Raw genomic sequence first — 20,563 nt, 5'->3', positions numbered from 1 at the left:
ATGATGGGTGAGTGACGTGGCATTGAAAGACTTCGTGAGACTTCGGGACTTCGGGCTCCCTTTTGCTTGCATTGCAGTATTTGGCTACGATTTTCAAGTAGCATTGTCTACTGATTGCCAGCGCGTTAATCTTAACTTATTGAAATAATGTTCCAGGGCCCTCGCGTCATTTTAACGCGATAGCGTTAAGGGCCCCATGTCGCGGAAAATCTGGTGTCGGCGTCGGCTTCGGCGGCGGCGTTAAGCATCGGCGTCTCGCGGAAACGATGATGCCGAAACACATCCTCCCGAACCACCCCAACCACCCCGGCCCTCCGCGTGGCGCAAGACGTTAGTGGACCAAAATTGAATTTCTCAAAGTAAAATCCATCAGAAAAATTGCAAAATACGACTTAACCACACTTTACAGGCGTGATAGCCTAGGGTTGTAATTTGAATATACGAGAAACAAGCCTGATAAGCCGCCAGGGATCTTTGAATGCTATCGCGTTCCACTTTTATAGGCGAAGCTTAAAGTCCCACAATTCTGATGGTGTTTCGCTGTACTTTGGTTCTAGGTAACATTTAGGGGAATGAGCCTTTCTAAATTCTGGACGTGCGCCTCGGGGCAACAGCAAACAATCAATCAAATGTTAAAAAGGTATATAAGACTGCTTAAATGGCTCGTGGAAAAATGTCTTCCCAGCAATGCATGTTTGTTTAAAAGTGAAACCGTCTTTAAGGGGATCAGTGTAAGCTTGGTCTTTGTAAGCTGGCTTTCCCGCGTTGTGTGTTGCAGTGACGCCTACTGAAAGAAAAATGTGATGCGAATGGAGCCCGATAACGCTATCGTGTTCCACTCTTAAATGCGCAACTTAAGCGTCCTCCCATTTTTCGTTGTCATACCAATTATATGAGCACTCTTTGCAAGTTGGCGCATTCATTGTCGCCGTCGTGCCTGTGAGTTTCCGTACAAAGTACAAGTGCGATAAGATAGCGGCCGCGCGCCGTATACTGTGGGCACGAGGAAAAGCACGCGAAGATGAGCTGAGATAGAGGATGCCAGCGTGCGGCGGCGTCTTTTTGCTCGCGCTATGGGGGGGGGGGGGGGGGGGCAGAGATGTGCGTGTGCTAGGAGGTGTAGGGGGGTGTCAGAGGAGCGCGCGTCTCGGCATCCACTCTGGCCGCGGCTGAGCGCGTCCTATCTGGGAGGTAATCGGGGGGTGGGTTCGAAGGCTAGCCGAACAGATAACTGATGGCTTCGAATGATCTGTGTTTTCGCGCGCCTAGTTCACGTTGAAGCCAGAGGCCGCATGAATTGGCATTCACTCACCGCTGCGGCAGCTCTTTATCACGCCAGCGTTCTCACAGCGAGTGTCCGCGGTCATCGAATGAGATGCGTTCCTGATTGCCTATGCCCCCATGGCAACGCGTGCTTGCTAATTTAGATAGCAGGAGATTGCCTACAGCCATTTATACAGCTGATAAAGGTACTAATGTTGCTGTGTGTAGCTGTATAATAATTTACTATCGCAATCAATGCTCCGCCTTTCGGGCGAAAGTTCGATTTTTCTGTACAGCACACTACCAGAAAACACACTGGAATGTAATCCTCGAAGACGGTGCAAGGTACAATGGTTCTGGCCATTGGGCATGCAATGCGTAGCGTTTGACCACTTTCGCAGTATGTGGAGTACTTCCTAATGTCGCTATTTGATACGACAAATGAATAAGTGAACTTGCTTAATTCAATTTGCCACTACCGGAAATGTCCTGACGCATGCCACTGCTAATAATGCAGTCAGAATGGTTCGCCAAGTCCGCTGTACGGCTTCTAATTATTAACTCAGAGCCAACTCTTGAGCATTTGGTAATGTGCGCTTGCTTTTTACACGAACTAATATAGTGAACAATTGTGTTCTAGCACGACACTGAAAAATATAATCGTGTACGCGCACTCACCCACATGAAGACTCCCACCGTGAACGCCAACCGTGGCTGGCACAGCACCACGACCTCGAACGATGGCTTCTAGCTCTTTCTGCGTACTGCACAAAAAGAACAGCTAGCATGTTGTTTTTTACAGTGGAGCTCTTAGAACCTCGCTATAATGATCATTCCGTCGTCCGCAGCTTCACCGAACGGGGGGAGAGAGAGCTGAGAGAGAGTAAAAGCAGAGCATAAAAATAGCATCGCGCAGCCTAGCGGATGCGAGGTGGAGAGGAGGGGTGAGGCAGGTGGTAGTGGTACGCGTAGAGCTGCTGCCGACACCGGCCGCGTTTCCCCGCGTTCGCGCCGAACGCGCCCGGTGTCCGTGACTGCAGCCGATACCTCTGGTGGCGGCTCGGCAGGTTTCGACCACAGAACTGGACGCTTGTCGCTTCCGAAAGACTGAAGCGAGAGCTAGGGAAGCTAAAACCAAGCGTCGCAGGAGAGATCATCCCGAGTTTATATTGAGGGAAGCCGAGAGTTCGCGTAGGCGAAGAAATGAAGATCCGAGGCTCGTGATCGCGGCCGGTTGAATTCATCGCAATACTACGCACAACATCGCGAAGAAATCCTGAACGCCAGGAAACAGAGTAGACTGGAAGATCCTGGGTTGCGGGTGCTCAGGAACTTTTACAACATGCAACGACATGGGAATAACGGTGCTAATGGGCACTCGCTACGGCGCTCCTTTTACTCGCAGTGGAAAAAAACTATGCGTGGCTCTGCTATCGCACACACCAGAGACCAGCGGACATGCGGAAAACCAAGCAAAAGTTAGAATAAGTGTGTGGTTTGTCACTAGTTTACTAGGCTTTCCCCAGCTCCGCTGGCCTCTGGTGTTTGCGACAGTAGAGCCATGCATATTTTTAAAAAGGCGATAGTCTTTCTTGGGCTACTTAAACGCGAAAAACTTAGTCCATATGCCTGTCCGTCTTTCTGTCACTCTATTCACTCAATTCAGCCACCCGGCCAAAAGCAACCAAGCCACTAGTACTGCTGGCATGGAGTCATACACGTCAACATTATACAGCGGCCTATTTGAGGCGAAATATATGTACAGTCAACCACAAAAGTTTGCGGACCACGCGAGCGCGTGGCCAAGAGCCTCTTCGTGACACTTCCGCTACGTCACCAGCGATCGACAGCAGCGCTACGTTGAAGACGCATCCCTCCTTAAATCTATGGCCTGTCTATTTTCGCACTGTGCGCAAATATTTTCTACCTATCTCTTTCAACGTGACGCGCTCTTTGTTAGCCAGGGCTACTTGCTTATATTTTGAGAGCAGGATATCAGTACAAGTAATCAGACAGCGTATTCTTCGGCTGTTATCAGTTCTATTTTCGCGTAGCCACGCTGTTTTTTTTTTTCGTGAGTGCGTGAGTGAGCGGTGAGGCAGCCATGGGACACAGATGCTTAGTCAGTAGGCAGAATTTTTCCGTTCCTCCCCCATCGCTAAGTGACAGTAGCGGCCGGGATTTGATCGCCTGCGCCCAGGTATCGCTGCGCAAAGCCCGAACCACCGCGCTGCTATAGTGGTTACATTTAGAAAAATAAGAAATAATCGGGTGCGATGACTCTTTTCATAACCCTTTGCGACACGGCATCCTCGTTTGGAGACTCGAACTTCGGAGGCGCGTCCCACGCCACGTGTTTCTTCAAATGACCTAAAACTCAGTGTGCACATTCGTGTCCGCTTCCTGATGGGACAACTAGCGGTCAGTTAACTTCATTGTCCTGCGTATTGCTGCAGATGATCACTTTGCTGGAGACACTACCATGTTAGACAATCGTTCGACGTGCCGCGTTCCAAGACCAACGTCAAGAGTATTTTTTTTTCTCCGGTCGACACGAATACAACCGAAAAAGCAAGTGTGCATGCGTTTCGGGCCTAATAGTTGATTCTTTTTATGCAAGCATTGAAGCTGACGAATTTCAGAATAATTAGATAATGAGTTATACGCTAATTAATTTTTTTTACTGAAACTCGCACAAAACAGCACATTGCTTCGTCTTCTTTCTTGGAATGTAATAGTGAGCGTCTTGAAATGATGCCATGCGCATTTGACGCATTTGCAGACAGTGCATCATAATTCCTGTCTGAAGGGGATGAATTTATTCACAAGACATTTACAGAAGTGTCATGAAACATAGGTCTCTCAATGATCTAGTAGGAAGTGAAATGTCCGCCGTTTTCTAGCACCTTATTGATGCGTGTGGGCATCGACTCGTACAAAGATTCAGTAATCTCCGGTCGACCGCGCAGGCTTTCCCATTCTTGTGCGATCGCTTGCCACAGCGTATCGGCCGTGCGGCCGCGGTTGGCTCGTGTGGACAGCCGTTTCTTCAACATGCCCCAGACATTTTTTATGGGATTCAAGTCGGCGCCACATGGAGGCCACTCAAGCTGGCAAACAGCATGTTCTTCTAGCAATGACTGGACGATACGTGCTTTATGGATCGGGCTGCGGTCGTGTTGAAAAAAATAGCAGCCGCCGCTGAAGGGACCGTCCAGCGCATACGGAACGAGGTGTCTAGTGATGACGTCGCAGTACCGTGACGCAGTGAAGGGCCCTTCCAGACGCACAAGGGGACCAAGGCCATCTTTGCTGATTGCTCCCCACACGCTCACGGAACACCGTCCACTGGATAGAACACTCTGTGTGTAATTAGGCAGATATCTGCAAGAAATAGCATACAATTGGGTTCCAGCGGCGCGTCTAAAAATGTTGTGATTCCTCTTGCGTATGAACTTTATAATGCTGCTATATAGTTGCAATAGAAAACGTGCAAACATCATTAGATAGTACTGAAAGACCCACTGGCAGCTTTTAATTAGCTTCAGAGTAAGTAGTACTATGAAACAATCGTTAATGTTTTCAACATAATACCACTACAGAAAAATCTCGTAATGTCCAAAAGCTCATTTTACGTGAAACATGTTGTGATGCAGAATTAGCTTCGTGAATTAACTGCCAATACACTGTAAACACACCTGCAGTTTAGTGGACGCCAAACCCGCTTCCGTTGGTCCCAGCGCGTGGAAAAAATTGACTCGTCGCTAAAGATGACATCGCCCCATTTCTCTGTTGTCCAATCTTTCATTTCTGTAGCGAAAATGAGTCGTTCTTGTAGCTGGCTGTCTGAGAGGCAGAGCTTCTGTGCTGCTACGAAAGACTGCAGGCCAAGCTCACTCAGCCTTCTTCTTACAGTCTCAGACGATACCGTGAGCGAGAGCGCTTCTCGGATATCCTCTGCACTTTGAAAAGGATCAGCCACGATGGCGGCCGTAATCAGGCGGTCCTCTTCCTCAGTCGTGGCCCTTGGACGCCCACTGCGCTCCATATCTGTGAATCTGTCATCGTCGCGGAAAGCTTGAATAATCCTATTCACGGCAGTCCGGCTCCTGTTGGTTCGGCGGCAGATTTCGCGCTGAGGTATTCCCTCTATAAATAAACGCACAATGTGCCTTCTTTCGTCAAGTGGAACACGCAGCGGCATCTTTCCAAATAGGCAATCACCACGTGGCCTGAAGCAAGTCTACTACGTTTTCAGCGACTGATGCGAAGATGCGCCTATGTGTGAAAGAAAATTTTCTATGCATCCGCTTTTTCTTTATTTTTGATGACAGTGAAACACCTCCCTACCCTTTCTCTCAAGACGCAGAAGCAGCAACACTCATTGGACCAAGATGCTGCCAACCAAAGTGCGCCAGTAAACGTCGCGTAAAAAAATCGTCGCAGCGCTTCGTGAAACTTATCTACCCACTGGCACACCAGTCGACAAAGGTTGCAGTGATTGCTCCGATACTGCTATCAAGCCAGATATGTGGCGGTCTTATCGCAGACAGCGCTCTGCGTCAACACAACGAACTAACAATGTCATGCACGGGAATAAAAAATTAACAGGCAGGCGAGTACCAAGAGGGCTCATATCCGGGAGAGCGCCCCTGTCGCCGCTAGGTGGCGTACCGCTAGGTGGCGCGGATAGGCAGTCTGGCACGCGCTCGCGTGGTCCGCAAACTTTTGTGGTTGACTGTACATAACCGTGATCCGCAGCGCTCATTTAATTAAGAATACACATCCGACTCGTTTTAACAGCGGAGCTGTTTAGGCCGGCCGCAATGTATGCTGCCTGCCACTGCGTTGCCTAGCAATCACCTCGCGGAGCGTCGCGCGCTATGTTCGGGAGAGAGAAGGAAAATGAGAGCAAGAGAGTGCGCGCGTCGCGCGCTATGCTCAGGAGAGAAAGAGAACATGAGAGCGAGAGAGAGCGCGTCTGTCGCGCGATATGCTCGGGAGAGAGAAAGAGAAAATGAGAGCGCGCGCGAGAGAGAGAAACAAATTGTAGCAGCACCAACGGGGCAACGCGCAGAGGTGCTGCCGACGCCATCCGTGCTTCTCCGTTTCCGCGAATTAGCGCCGAACGCTCGCGGTGTCCGTGACTGCTTATTTGTGTCCTCAAACATTTAAAATATTAAAAATAAAATGAAGAAGCCCGCACCAACAGATAGGTACAGCAGGCGTGAGTGCCAATAATAAAATTAAAAAGGGGATGCAGCAGCATCCCAAAGTAATTTGAAATAAAACCCAATTATTAAAAGAAAGATGGAGGCAAGACTGAACTATATGGCAAAAACGCGACTTCCAAGTGGAAGGGGAGCGGTGGGCGAGGATGCCATCAAGGCACCCTAGACTGTGCGAGTGCGTCGCTCTCCCACTGCGGCGCATGCGCGCTGCCCTGCCGGCCTCTGCCGTCTATGCCGCAGGCTCTTTCTGGGCTCTCGCCCGCCTCTCCCTTAACAGTGTCGACAACGGCGTTTATCCATTCAGTCACGTAGCCTGCGTTTGGACAGCGGTTGTGTGCGGTCACACAAAAAACGCGCAAACTGTTTTCGACGGCGGCGTCGTTTTGCCCGCGTTCGCACAGAACGCCTGTGGCATTGGTGACGTGTTTATGAATAACGTGCCAACCTTTGCTGTACACCCTATAGCGGTGTACCGTAGTGACCATAAGGCCATGGTCCCTGTGGCCACTGCATAAATGAAAACCACCGGATCATATATATTTCTCATTCTTTCATAGTTCAAATAACGAATTACACCATCACATCTCAATAGTCATGATTGGAAATACATAATTCCCAACATAGTACAGCTTCGCTGGTCTTCCATCTCCACCCCAGTGGAAGGGCTGACAGTTTTCTTATGCGATTGCTGACCAGAGGCTACGAGCCTGCATAGTGTGGAGGGTTCTGGTGGGACCGGGCTAGCGCAGTGAAAGTAGATCTTGATGGGAGGGTAGCGCCAGCGTCTGCGATTGGCTCGCTTCTTCTTGCTTATCTTTCGGTGTCTGGTCTAAAATTGTGGTAGAAAACGGGCGGCGTGCAAAGGAAGGCTAACAATGCAGCTAAGACGCATCCTCAACAAAAAAAAAAATGGCAGTGTGATATCGTGTACGTGCTGAAAGAGCTCGACAAAATTGTACCGCCACGCAAAAATTGTATTATACGTAAATAAATACAATCCATTTCCGAATAGCCAATGCCAGAAGCGACCGCCGTGCAGCCATATTCTATTCATTTGAGAACGGGCAAAGTCCGGCTATTGCAAAAAATTACACCATCTTCCCGTAGGGGAACCCTGAGTAGTATGCGAAGCAGCCATGGGGTCGACTCAAGGTAGTTTTATCAGCTGTATAAACTTGGACATGCAGCAGCACCAGCAACGCGCAGAACTGTTGTCGACGCCGTCGGCGTTTTGCCCGCGTTCGCACCGAACGCGCGCGGCGTTGGTGACTTTTGCCGGTGCCTCTGGGGCGCCTACCGTCGCTTGTCTAACCTAAGCTGCTTCGCTTTATCGCACACGGAGCCCCAGGTGTTGCCATTCGTTGCGCAATCCGGAGAGGAGAGGAGCGTCCGAGAGGAGAGGAGGAATGCCGAGAGGAGAGGAGACAAGGACAAAAGAGGAGGGGGAGGAGAGATGAGACAAGGAAAGGAGAGGAAGGGGAGGAGGCTGCGCATGCGCAGTAGGGGTGCGGACGCCGCACGGCGGAGGTAGGGAGGGAGGGAGTGACATAGCCCCGACCATAAGCAGCTTCGCATCTAAAACACAAATAGGCATACACCTTTGACGCAGACGCCTCTGGCGGCGGCTCGGCTGAGCTCCCACCAGCTGCGCACTACTGCGCATGCGCGGTGACGTCATCCCGGCGTGTCGTCTGCTGCGCGCCGCCCGTACACTGTGCATAGCTTTCGCCCCACTTCCCCTAGGTGCGCTCGGACTGCAAGTGCTTCGCGAGGCGTTCCCCGATGCCACGGACCACAAGGAAATGCTTATAGACCTCGTATAACTAGGATCACTTGGCATTACTTCGTATAACTTAGCATCACTTTGTATAGCCAGGACCAGCAAGGAACCGATCAGCTCCAGTGTGTCTTTAGCCTTGCGCCACTAGTGCAAGCTACCCTGATTTTTTTACGTTAGTAAATGAAAAATCAACGCGTCAGAAACGGTGTCGAACGCGTTAGAAATGGTGTCGAAGAGATGCTACGCGTTAAAAACAAGCCGATTGAAGCCACTGCTCTGTAGCCGGCTTTAAGCCAACAGTTATAAAAGGTCCCAACAGATGGCGCGAGAGCAGGGCGAACGCGGGAAATTTGAATTGAATTCAGCAAAACCTCCATTATATGCATCATGGCAGGAGTGAGAGGGGAGCGGAAGAGCGTGAGGGGTGGGAGGAAGGAGAAGAGAGGGTGTTACGTATCAGGCGCGACAGAAGACTATCGTCTTTCGACGTCATTTGCAGCGAAGAAAGCAGTTATGGGGCCATTTTTTTCCCTTCAACACGGGGAACAGTGCAGGAGAACGACGGCGAAAGGAAAAGCCGCGCCGGCTAGGGTGCTGTGTCGCACACTGAACTATCGGTGACAAGCATTGTGCAAGAAGAACTATTCGAGCCAAATTAAGGATCAGGACACAGACATCGTTTATGAAGCGTCACTGTTGCACTGTGGCCGGAATTACGTGCGGTAGCCGGGACGCTGCGTTGGCAACAAGTTCAGTAAGCATGCATGCAGCAATGCAGCACGAAAGGGTTTGACCCTTCCTGTGTGAAGGCGACAATAAAATTCATTACTGCAGCCAACCCATAAGATAAATCTGAGAAGGCATTAGCTGTGACAAGAAAGGCAAGGAATGCGAGATCACCATCGATCGTTTTACGTGAAAGGAGATTCATATTTGTGAGGGATCATGCTTTTCAAGCTAATTTGGCTTACTGTTTAGCTTTTGTTTCTCTGTAGTATATATTCTATCAGTTTATACTATCAGTTTCAGGATCGGAACAGCTTTTACCCAGCGCTGTGCAGTTTGTTTAGCAGTCATTCCCTTGCATAGTGCATTACTACTCAATGTGACGCCATATTCGATAATGGGTTGCAACCCTTTATCCCTGTCAAGAAAATTGCCATGACCTTTAAACTGCAGCGTATTTGATGTGGTTGATTAGTTTTGGTTGCCGTTTTCTACGCCTGCTATCACCACCCACATGAAATCATCGTTTCTATGCTGTTTTCTTCAATTAAGATCTCTATTTATAGTTTGGTGCCCTACTCATCACATCTCTGTACGACACGTTTTTATTTAATTATTTTTTATATCATAAAAGATGTTAACTACTTCACCTTCGACGCCACTAGAGTGCTTGCACTCACCAATTTTAGCATAGCTGTCCTGTGAAAAAATAAGTGTGAATACATAGCATATACTAATCGAAAGCGCTCAAATTGAGACATATGGGGACACGAGCGTCAGTTAAAAGTCTTCAATTTTTAAACTTTTGGTGCCCAACAAATAGGGATGAAGAAACAGAGTAACAAAATGTCAAGCCCTTCTCTGGGCAGGGGCTTGTCAAGCCCTTCTCTGGGCAGGGGCTTGACTTTTAGTTCGGAAGTGCCGGTAGATAATAATCTACAGTTTTTTCACGTCAAGTTAGGAGGACGAGTAGATTTCAATGAAGAGAAGGGAGGAGAGGTCGGCGTGGAGAGCGTGTCTCTAGCCTGCTACTCCTCACTGGGGTAAGGGGAAGTGGGAGATAGAGGGAGAGGTAGGTGGCAGGTGATTATGATATCGTACAATGAGCTACCATATACACACGTTGTCCAATACGCGATTGTGCCCTTTCACACACTACACGCAGGAGTGGTGTTGTCCACACAAAACGTCATTGCACAAACACCTTTCGCACACTGCACAGTTCCTAGAGACGACCGTCTAAGCCCGTCTCACACATAAAGTTCAAAGTGATCTTACGGTGCGCTGGGCATGATCAATGCTTCTCCACGCGCCTAAAACCTTTGCTTCCAAAAAGGGGCGGGTGTCCAAACAGTCAACACTACGCTTTAGTGTCCTTCGCACGGTCGCATATTGAGGGCACACGCAAAGTATGTGCTCTATTGTCTCGGGAGTGTGACAGATGCTGCAATCAGGGTCCCGTTCTCGCCCAATCTGGTAAAGGCATTTGCGAGTGCACGCCACACCAAGCCGTAATCGATGGATCAGTGTTTCCTGGCCTCTGCGCATCCGAAGTGGAAGTCGGAATCGCAAACCGGCGTCAAGTCTATGGAGGCGCTCTTGGCGATATTCGGGGTTGTCCCATTGACGCGCCATAGACCTTTTGATGGAGTTGTGTAGCAAGGCGTTGATGTCATAACGGCAAAAGGGAAGTTTTATAATCTCCCCGTCAGTGTGCGCAATTTTTGCCTCCGCGTCAACCTGCTCATTTCCGGCTATTCCACAGTGGCTGGGAATCCACTGCAGCGCAATGGTATGTGCGAATTGAGACGCCTCATTAGGCAGAGCCATGATGTCGTAGATTAGATGACTATATGGGCTTCTGTGATTCATATAATTGCTTATGAGTTGCAGCGCCGGTTTTGAGTCGCAGAACACTGTACAGTTAGCCAGGTTTTGTTGCAGTATGCAGCGGACTGCTTCTCGAACGCCGGTCAACTCAGCTGCTGTAGACGATGTTTTGTGTCCTATCTTGAACCGCTGCGTAAGCGCCATTGCAGGTACCCTGCAAGCTGCCGCGGAAGAGGTCTGTGTAACAGAACCATTTGCAAAAACATGTTCGGTACATCCGTCCCTGTAAGCAATGTAGGATAACGCGAAATGTTTGAGACCAGCAAGCGGCATTTTCGACTTTTTAGTTATTCCGGGGATTGAGATTTTCACCGTCGGCTTTGCCATCGTCCAGAGTGGAGCTTCCGGTATGCCATGCGATGCGAAGTCCGACGGCTGTAGATCCCGTTGCGATAAAACGGCTTCTGAGTAGGCGGCGTCAGGCCGTATACTCGTGACATTTGTCAGTGAATGATTACTATGCCTAGTTAGTAGCCTTAAGTGCACTCGCATTGGCTCATGTTGCAGATAAACTCGAGCTGGGCATGCGCGTACCTCTGCAATAGTGCCCCATGTGGAAGTACATCGTGGTAATCCTAGGCAAATTCTTAGTGCGTGAGCCTGAGCTCTGTCAAGTGTGCGGACGGCAGATGAACTAATCCGAGAAAGTACAGGCGCGCTGTAGCGGAGGTATCCTACAAAAAGTGCCTGGTAGAGCTGCAGAAGAGATGATTGGAATGGCCCCCACGATTTTACAGACATATGTCGAATAATTTGTGCAAAGCTGTCCAGCTTTTTTCTCAATACAGATATGTGCTTCGACCAAGATAAGTCACGGTCGATGGTGACTCCGAGAAACTTGAAGTGGGTTATCGAAGGTATAATCTTGCCATCAATCAAGACGGGGTAGCAGGCCATTGACTTCCGCGTAAATGCCATTGCTACACTCTTTGTCGGCGAGAGCTGAAGCCCATGACTATTTAGGTATTGCGACGTTATTGACACTGCACGCTGTAGCTTCGTTTGTACTTGTAAGCGCGTTAAGCTCGTGGTTCATATACAGATGTCATCTGCGTACACAGAGACCGAGACTGCGCCTATAAGTTCTTTGACGAGTCCAACGAGAACAACATTAAATAAGGTTGGGCTCAGTACACCTCCTTGAGGCACCCCACGGTAGACAGGATGGTTCCTTGTATGACCGTCTACAGTGGTCATAAATATAGTTCTCTCTCGAAGATAACTGGCTATCCACTGATGCATACGGCCACCAATGCCATATTCTTCAAGGGCATTTAAAATTGCATCACGTAGAACATTGTCAAATGCACCCTTCATATCCAGAAAGTCAGCAGCCATCAATCGTCTCTGACGTTTCTGATGTTCAACAGTTGTACTAGGTCAATAACGCTGTCGATTGACGACCTACCCTTTCGAAAACCTGTCATCCGCTTCTGGATATATATCACGCTTCTCCAAAAACCATTCTAGAAGCATCACAACCATCCGTTCCATGGTTTTTCCTATGCAACTGGCAAGCGCCACTGGTCTGTAGGGAAGCATATCATGGGGTGACTTGCCTGGCTTCAATATTGCTACGATCGTGCTTGTCTTCCAATGTGCAGGCACAGTTCCCGAGGTCCAAGAGAGATTATACAAAGGCAGAAGCTCTTCAGTCGCCCGAGGGCCCAGATGGCGTTGGGTAGAATAGGTAATGCCATCAGGCCCCGGCGCACTTGAGTGTATTGAAGAAGAGATCGCCGCACGTAGCTCTTGCAGTGTGAATGGAAGGTCGAGACGATCGTCCACTGTTGGTGGAGCGCACCTGAACAGTGTAAATACCACTGTTGTAGAGCCGGAGAGAGGCAAACAGAAATCTTCTGCGATCTCCCTGTCACTGCGCATCTGACTGATAGCCAGAGCTCGGAAGAACGTCGTTGTTGTGGAGTAGATGGCAAGGCTCGTACAACATGCCATATCGTGGATAATGGTTTTCTTGGGTCCAGGCTGGTGCAAAAGGACTTCCAACGTTGTCTGTCGAGCTTTTCTAAGTGTCTTTGAATTTTATTTTGCACACGGCGTGACGTCAAGTCTGATATCAATTTAGTTAGCTTGTATTTCCTCTCGGCGCGACGACTGACTGCCCGCAGCTGTTCATATAAAACGTCAACGGATGTTCTGGCATTTGATGTTGCGACGATGCCTGTTGTTGCGTGCATTGGTGCTGTGATTCGCTCTTCGATCTCTTGCGGAGACGGTATACAGCCGCAGGAGTCTTCCAGTTTGAAAAGCATCCCAGTCAGTGCGTTGCGCATGAGGATTAGGGATTCTCGTAAACCATCTCAATTGTACATAAGTAGGTAGGTGATCCCTGCCGTACGTTTCAGCATCTATGCACCACGCAGCCGAAGACGAAAGACATCGTGAAGCGATAGCTAAATCGAGACAGCTGCTGTACGTTGTGCCACGCAAATATGTTGGTGAGCCGTCGTTTAGGATGTCAAGACCATTGCTGTTTGTGAATGTTTATGACCCTGCTACCCCAAAGAACACAAGAACACGTCAAGTTAGAATTTCTACCGGAACATGTGCGTTGGTCCTTCTCACCCCGAGATGGAAAACCGCTAATGAACTATGCCTCAAACCATTCCAGCCTTGTGAACAATGGCATAGTCATTTCATGTTTCCGGTCAGCGTTTTTGAAGTCATGTTACCACACTATAAACATTGCATTTCTTGAGCAAGTTGATCGGTTGAGAAAGGCTGGGTACCCTCTCGTTGTGATGCTGGCGTCATGCGCTAGACTAATGAAAAAAACTTAAACAGGATAAATAATTATGCACAAGAAATCAAAGGCAGACAGATTTAGCTTCTAATGTTTCAGCGATTCCGTATGTGCACGGCCTTTCACTCAGACTTAAAAAGGTGGCTGGGAATTACGAAAAGTGGTGTTTTCGGCAAAAAAACAAAAGAGGTAGTGGGTGTTCCAAGGTCAAAAGTAAGTTCGAAAGTAAGGATGATGCTAAGAAAGTATGTAGTAATAAATATCCGCGTAAGAAACAATTTGTCAATGGCGCGAAGAACGTTGTGTATCACATTCCTGTAACGCGTGGTCATGTGTACGTAGGGCAGACGGCGAGATGCATTAACACGAGACTAAGGGAACACTTGTGTAATCTGAAAGGTCACCCTAGTACGCATTTGGAATAGTATTGTCAAGAACATGTGTGCTCACCTTGTCTTGGAAGCACCGATATGTTGTTTAGGCATATAAATCAAACCGCGAGATAAATTGTGGAAGCTCACTGGATTCCAAAACTAAAGGAAAAATGCATCAGTCCTTCTGTTTCACTGTTAGATAAAGAGAATTCGCTCCTGTCATCATATCTTTAACGCATTTTTGCTTTATGTGCTTGTTTTATGCACATTGTTTTTTTTATGTTGACAGGGTACCGCTGATATACACGGCATTTTATCACAAGTTCTGGTAAATGCGCTATTGACGTGTTCTATTGACTGGATCGCGCAGATCTGTGGGGATTCAAGCAGGTGGTTCTTCGAAAATAAAACCAGTTGTTAGAAAGCACTCGTCCTTGTGTTACTTCTTTTCTTCGTCCCTGTTTGTTTGCGCACAAGAAGTTTTAAAAATGAATCTGTTCCAACTAGGCCGAATCGTAGTTATGCTTCAGTTAAAAGCTATTATGAATATTGACGAATGAAAATGCTTTCTTACACAAGCAGGAAGTGTATGAAATGGTAATAGCGAGTTTATGTTTCTACTATTAACGACTGCTGCCCTTTTGCTAATGGTCTGCTTTATTTCCGTAAATTAAACATTCTGGAAGCTGTGTGGGGTATTGTGCCCGTGGTGCTAGTAATGTGACAGTGAACGTGGCCAACACGAAAGCCCAACTCAACTGGTCAATATGATGCATGCAAATACTTTTGAAAAAGTTATGTTCTTCCATCTTTACTTCGTTTTGCGTGCAGACAGAGACCTAAACAGAAGAGCATAATCAAGACGAACCTGATGTTCTCCGGGTAGGGCATTCCATGGGTCATGATGCTTGTCTCCAGTGCGACAATGGCGCGGCCATCGTGCAGTGCAGCCGACACTTCTTCCGAGACTACGAATGGGCCTGAAATGAAAAAAGGAAAAAAAAACGCTTAACCTTGCACTCGGCCGCGCAACGCTTGAAACAGCGAAGCTTGGCGATCGTAGCCAAGCATTTTCCGGAAGTGCGCGCGAACTTTTCATCTAATTAATCATGATGATGATAATTTATTTTCGCGCTTCTTGGACTTACGGCCGTCAATGCGCGTTGCTTAGCGCAGCTTGCAACACCGACACCGCGTTCCAATGCCGACACCACGGTCCAGGAGATCCGCTCTGTGAATGCGTCTCTCTCTCGCTCTCAAAGCGCGCAAAACATCTTCACCTCGCAGAGCAATCCATCTCGGCCTGATACGTGCCGCCTATGCCTGCCGGTTTTGCTTCGCCCAGCCATGGCGACTCCACTCTATCCCTTCTTTCGCTCCCACTTACCCCTCCCCGTTGGCGCTGAGCCGTGCTCCATCAAGGGCTGCAGAAGATAGCGCCAACCTTTCCTTTTCCCTCAAGAACCACTTATCATCGCAGAGCACGAGCGTACGAACGCGCCAGCTGGGGAAGAAGACGACGACGCTCGAACGCAGTCATATGGCTCGCATAAATGCATGCTCTGTAGGCGTGGATGTATAGCATAGTTGGGGAGCAAATTGCCTTAACTGTAAACAATTGGAAACAACCAACCACGTTTTTTGCATTGTTGGGAAGGGGTTTATTTTTGGGACGTTCTTCAAGGAACACTAAAGAAAGAATTGCCCTTAAATCCATTAAGTATTAAATTTTAACTATAGAAAATGAGGGCGGACTGCCTTTGTACCTCATTATGCTAATGCTAACACTAGCGCAAGACAGGGATAATTGGAGATCGCAGGGAGAGGCCTTCGTCCTGCAGTGGACATAGAATATAGGATGATGATGATGATGATGATGATGATGATGATGATGATGATGATGCTAATGGGTCTCCACTGTTTATGGCGGGCTCGAATGGCAAGTTTTTTTTTTTTCTGAGCCTGACCGAAGACCCGCACGACTACTTTTCCGGAAGGGTGTTTGCAAACTCATCGACGTAATTAAAGATCAAGAATGCCCCCCGGATTGGATGACGAGGATTGAGCCCCTCTCAACTTTAAAAGAATTTTAAACATGACATGACAGTGCCCGCCAAATTGTGACTGACCGCACAACATTTATGCATGAAAGATTGAAAGTATGTGTATATGCATAATTATGTATTGATTTCTTTAGCAAAAATTTATGCAATTGGTGTTTGCTAAGTGAAAGTTCCAGCAATAAAGAAAGAAAAGGGGGATGTATAGCCTAGTGGTTATGACGGTCGCGTTGGGAGCGCGGATTCGAATCCCGCCTCGACCGGTAAGTTTATTTTCTTTTCTTTCTTGGTATTTTCTTGCTACGCACCACAAATTATGGCTGGCGTAATTTGTGGTGCCTAGCTTTTTAACTTGTGGTGTGTAGTATAACAATTGACGGCATAGATCAGGTAGCAAACACTGTCAAGGCCACGTGTGTTTGCCTGGCATAAGAAATTCATGCAAGGCCGCGAACAGGTTTAAATCGAGAACGACGTCAGCGACAGAGGACGAGTGAGGATCCGCTGTCAACTGGCAAGCTGCTTCAAACTGTATTTGTTTGTTTGTTTGTTTTTTTACATCCGCGGCATATGGCGGATTGATTTCTTGCACAATCGTCCCTACAATCGGTGCTGCCCGCCGCGTTGGCGTAGCAGCTATGGTGTTGCGCTGCTAAGCACGAGGTCGCGGGATCAAGTCCCAGTGTTGTATTAGTTGGGAGCCAACCGGCTTTTATTCTACTTCGAAACAGCACCAGTGACCAGCCAGATGTAAGGATTGCGTGTTTGAAGGACATGTTATCGCTTTCTGAAGAAACTTAAGCGAACAAGCTGTAATGCACTTGCAGACAAGCAGCCAAATATTGCTGTAGCCACGCGCTCAACCTAGGTGGCCGCCTGCGTTACACAAATGCCCGCCGCCACCTTTCGTTTATTTCGATTAGTCAAATCTCGAGATGGAACTTCAAGGCACCACCACTTTCATAAATTAAAGAGCCTTCATTAACACGGTTTCTAGCGATATAACAAGGCATTAATCTTACGATAAAATAGATTAATCAAAAGCGTGAAACGTCGCAACAAGCTTGTTTATTGTGCGACTATTATTATTTCGTATAGACGCTTATTGGTTAATAAATGACTGCCAAAAACTCAAATGTAAATACCTCGCGAGAGCGAAGCAAATGTAGAAAGGAAACGCCGCACGGCCAGAAACGTGGACCATGCGGCCATACATTCGCATTCGGGGCGCCGTGCACATGGCCGGTCATCAGCGTTTTTTACAGAATCAGTCTCAACAAAGAAAATGTGGGGCAAATCGCAAATCTCTGAATGTGAGGGTGCAACGGCACGCAATTTTTTATTTATTTTTTATTTAAAAATACCTTACATGCCTCAATTGAGGCATTGAGTAAGGGGGGCAATGCATAGAAAACACACAGAAAATACATAGAATATTTGACATACATAAAACAGTAGCAATTGACATAACTCAACCGGATCCTCAACCGGAGTACTAACGCGACATAGATTGCGGTATACACGGCGACATAACTGTACCATCGCTACAATAGGGTGCAAGAACGTAGTGTAAATACAAGAATGCGTGGTGCGACAATGCTAAAATTTCACATTTTATTAGACATATAGTCTGTCAAGGCGTCACGGAATAAATCATGCTTGGACAGGCATGCGATGGTATCCGGGAGAGAATTCCAAAACCTCACGGCACGAGGTAGGGCAAAGTATTGGAATGCTTGTGTAGAACCATAAATGCGGGCATAGCTGAAATGATTATGAAGCCTGTGTGACGTGGAGTAGGGTCGTTTCAAGCATGCCGGTGCTCGAGTGGAATGAATGAATTTGTGAAACAGTCTTGGCAGGGCAATGTCTCGGCGAGTGTTCAGGGATTGTAATGAAAGTTTGTTTTATTTGAGCTACACTGGACTGGTAGCTGTAATCGTTTAAGATAAAACGGCTTGCCCTATTTTGAATCCGTTCTAGGAGTTCAATTAAGTATGTTTGGTGAGGGGACCAAATGGGAGACGCGTACTCCAGCTGGGACCGAACGAGAGTTACATAGGCTAGCTTGCGAACATTTGAAGGGACATTTCTTAAGTTGCGTCGCAGGTACCCAACGATCGGGAGGCGTTAGCTGAAATGGACGTGATGTGTTCTGACCACGGTGTAAGAATAAGGAGAGGTGCTGACACTCTCCCCCCAACACGCGCGAAAGCGCCGCTCGCTCGCGTCCAGATTATGTTCGGCTTGGTTGCATTTGGTTCGTCGCCGTCGTAGAGGGCGCTGCGGTATGCGGTCCCAGCCTGGGCGGCAAGGCGCGTGCTGCCGCTGCTTCGTCTTCCTGCTTGCATGTGCGGTTGCGCTGTTTTGAAGGCATGATTTTTGTTCGCGTTCGTTTCATGAGCTTGTGCTTGGGTATTGTCGCCACGGGCCCTCGACGAAGGTGGCAGCGGCCTTCTGAGGGTCGTTTGAAATGGCTAGAAAATGCTTCGTTCCGAACTGCAATTCTGGATACCTGACTTGTGCGGAGCGTGTGCCTTTATTCAAAGCGCCGTCCGACAGTGGTCGTCTAGAGCAGTGGCGCCGTGCAAATCTGAGGGCAGACCGAACTATAACGCCTACCGACCATGTCTCCACCAGCCATTTTTCAGAGGATACGATATCGATGGCATATTGTCACGACGTCGAAAGCTCGAGGGCCAAACGAAACGCACTTGTCGGCAGAGGCAATAACAAGAACGGACGGTTTTAAAATGCCACGCGCTTCACTGCTTCTTCTTCTTGCTATGTTTTTCGTAAGTGCCGATGTGTATTATGTCATCGTCATCGCCGCGCTAGACACGTGGCAATATTACGCGGAGCGCTCGATAAAAGGATTCCCACCTTATTTCCAAACTGTCCAAAGAACCTCACACGGTCAAATAAACCTCGAAAGCCGCTGCGGAAGAGAGAACCTCCTGTGTGCCGCAGTAGTTTGTGCAAATTTTGCTGCATGTACAAGATATATACTGGGTGGTTTACTATTATGCACCAAGATTTGAAAAGATGTAAATGTCATGTAGCTGGACAGAACCAAGGTAATTTTGTCTGCCGTCGCTTGGAGATATTCAGATTATTTTTTATTCCGCTTAATTACATAACTATTTTCTTAATTGATTAATCAACTTTTTAAAGCTTTAATTGGATAAAAAATGTGAACGAGAGAATTTACAGCAGCGTGGAAAACTCCCAATATAACTTTCTGTGGCTCAATACGTGATACATAAAAGTGTTTTCCGAGCGTGAACGAAACCCGCGAATACAGCAATGTTGTCGCGCGACTGGCCGCTCGAGGCACTTTGCGTGTATTCGTGAGCTTCTTTCATGCTCGGAAAAACTTCTACGTAGCGCGTATTGAGCAATAGAAAGCTGTATCTGGAGTCTTTCATGTTGCTCTACAATTTTCTCATTGACACTTTTAATCTAATTATAATAATTGAGAAGTTGATCAATAAATAAAACAAATTATCTCATTTGGCGGAATGTAAAATATAACTGAGTATCTCCAAGGGACGGCAACAACATTACTATGGTTCTGTCCAGCTACGTGACATTTGCATATTTTGAAATATTTGTGCTCCCTGTAAAATACTGCTGTTTTCTGTGCAGATGTGTCCTGATTTTCGAATTTGTTCCATCCTGGCTACTGAATTCTTTTTACAATGCGCGTGCGGTGTATATTACACGCTTGCATGTTTTTATACAATATTTTTCCATTGTTGGAGTGTATGAGACCGCGTGCTTCTGGGATGGTTATCACCTATTAAAATTATCGAGCTGCTTCATGCACAAGTTTTTTCGTATTGTGTCTATGCAAAAAAAAAGGTCTATGGGATTATTGTGTGGTGGATGGGTGTGTATTTGTGGACAGGCTGTAGCATGCATTGTCAAACACGCTTACATTGGCACATTCTCATAGGCAATTTCAGAAAAAGAAAGTCACCTCTTTTTTTAGATCTTGCAAGAGCCACTCAGTCCTCAATGGACGAAAGCCCAATGAATAATATACACGGTGTATGTTAAGTGGAATTGGAATAAAAAAAGGCATTTGCTCAGGTTTTCATCAGTAAACTGTGGTAGTGATGCTCTAATTCAAGATAGACGCCTGCCCTTCGTCCCGCCTAATAAATTCCCATTTGAAAGAGTAGCTGATGTGCATTCTCATCTTAAGTTGTAGCCATGAACAGCCACTTTGCTCTAGTGCAATGCATATCGCAAGCTTGCGCCGTTTCATTTCTTAATTTACATCGCGGCCACATTGAATTCGCGCAAGGATGATTGAACGATTTTCTGAGTGTGAATGGAAGCAGCGATAAGCATGAAATATATTTTCTGGTGCAGTCACTATTGTTTTCGGATCGAGGGGTAGCACGTGGGCTAACACTCATTTTTTATGCTTGGATGAACGGCTAGACCGGAGGAAACAAATTGTGCGC

The 20,563-nt window shown here is 47.5% G+C and overlaps 1 protein-coding gene across 2 annotated transcripts in view; it reads right to left on the bottom strand.

Annotated features, from left to right (window-relative positions):
• Positions 1 to 20,563, bottom strand: part of LOC119450923 (pseudouridine-5'-phosphate glycosidase-like) — a 99,137-nt gene that overhangs the window by 73,610 nt on the left and 4,964 nt on the right. For both annotated transcript variants that reach the window (XM_049666347.1, XM_037714389.2), the window contains exons 3-4: positions 14,897 to 15,008; positions 1,942 to 2,027 (exon numbers count right to left, since the gene is read on the bottom strand). In XM_049666347.1, coding sequence (XP_049522304.1) covers positions 1,942 to 2,027; positions 14,897 to 15,008 — 198 coding nt within the window. The remainder of the gene's footprint in view (positions 1 to 1,941; positions 2,028 to 14,896; positions 15,009 to 20,563) is intronic.

This window comes from Dermacentor silvarum, chromosome 4, assembly GCF_013339745.2.
Source record: "Dermacentor silvarum isolate Dsil-2018 chromosome 4, BIME_Dsil_1.4, whole genome shotgun sequence".
Taxonomy (NCBI): Eukaryota; Metazoa; Arthropoda; class Arachnida; order Ixodida; family Ixodidae; genus Dermacentor; species Dermacentor silvarum.
The sequence above is the reverse complement of the archived record's forward strand: the minus strand, read 5'-3'. Positions and strand labels throughout refer to the sequence as shown.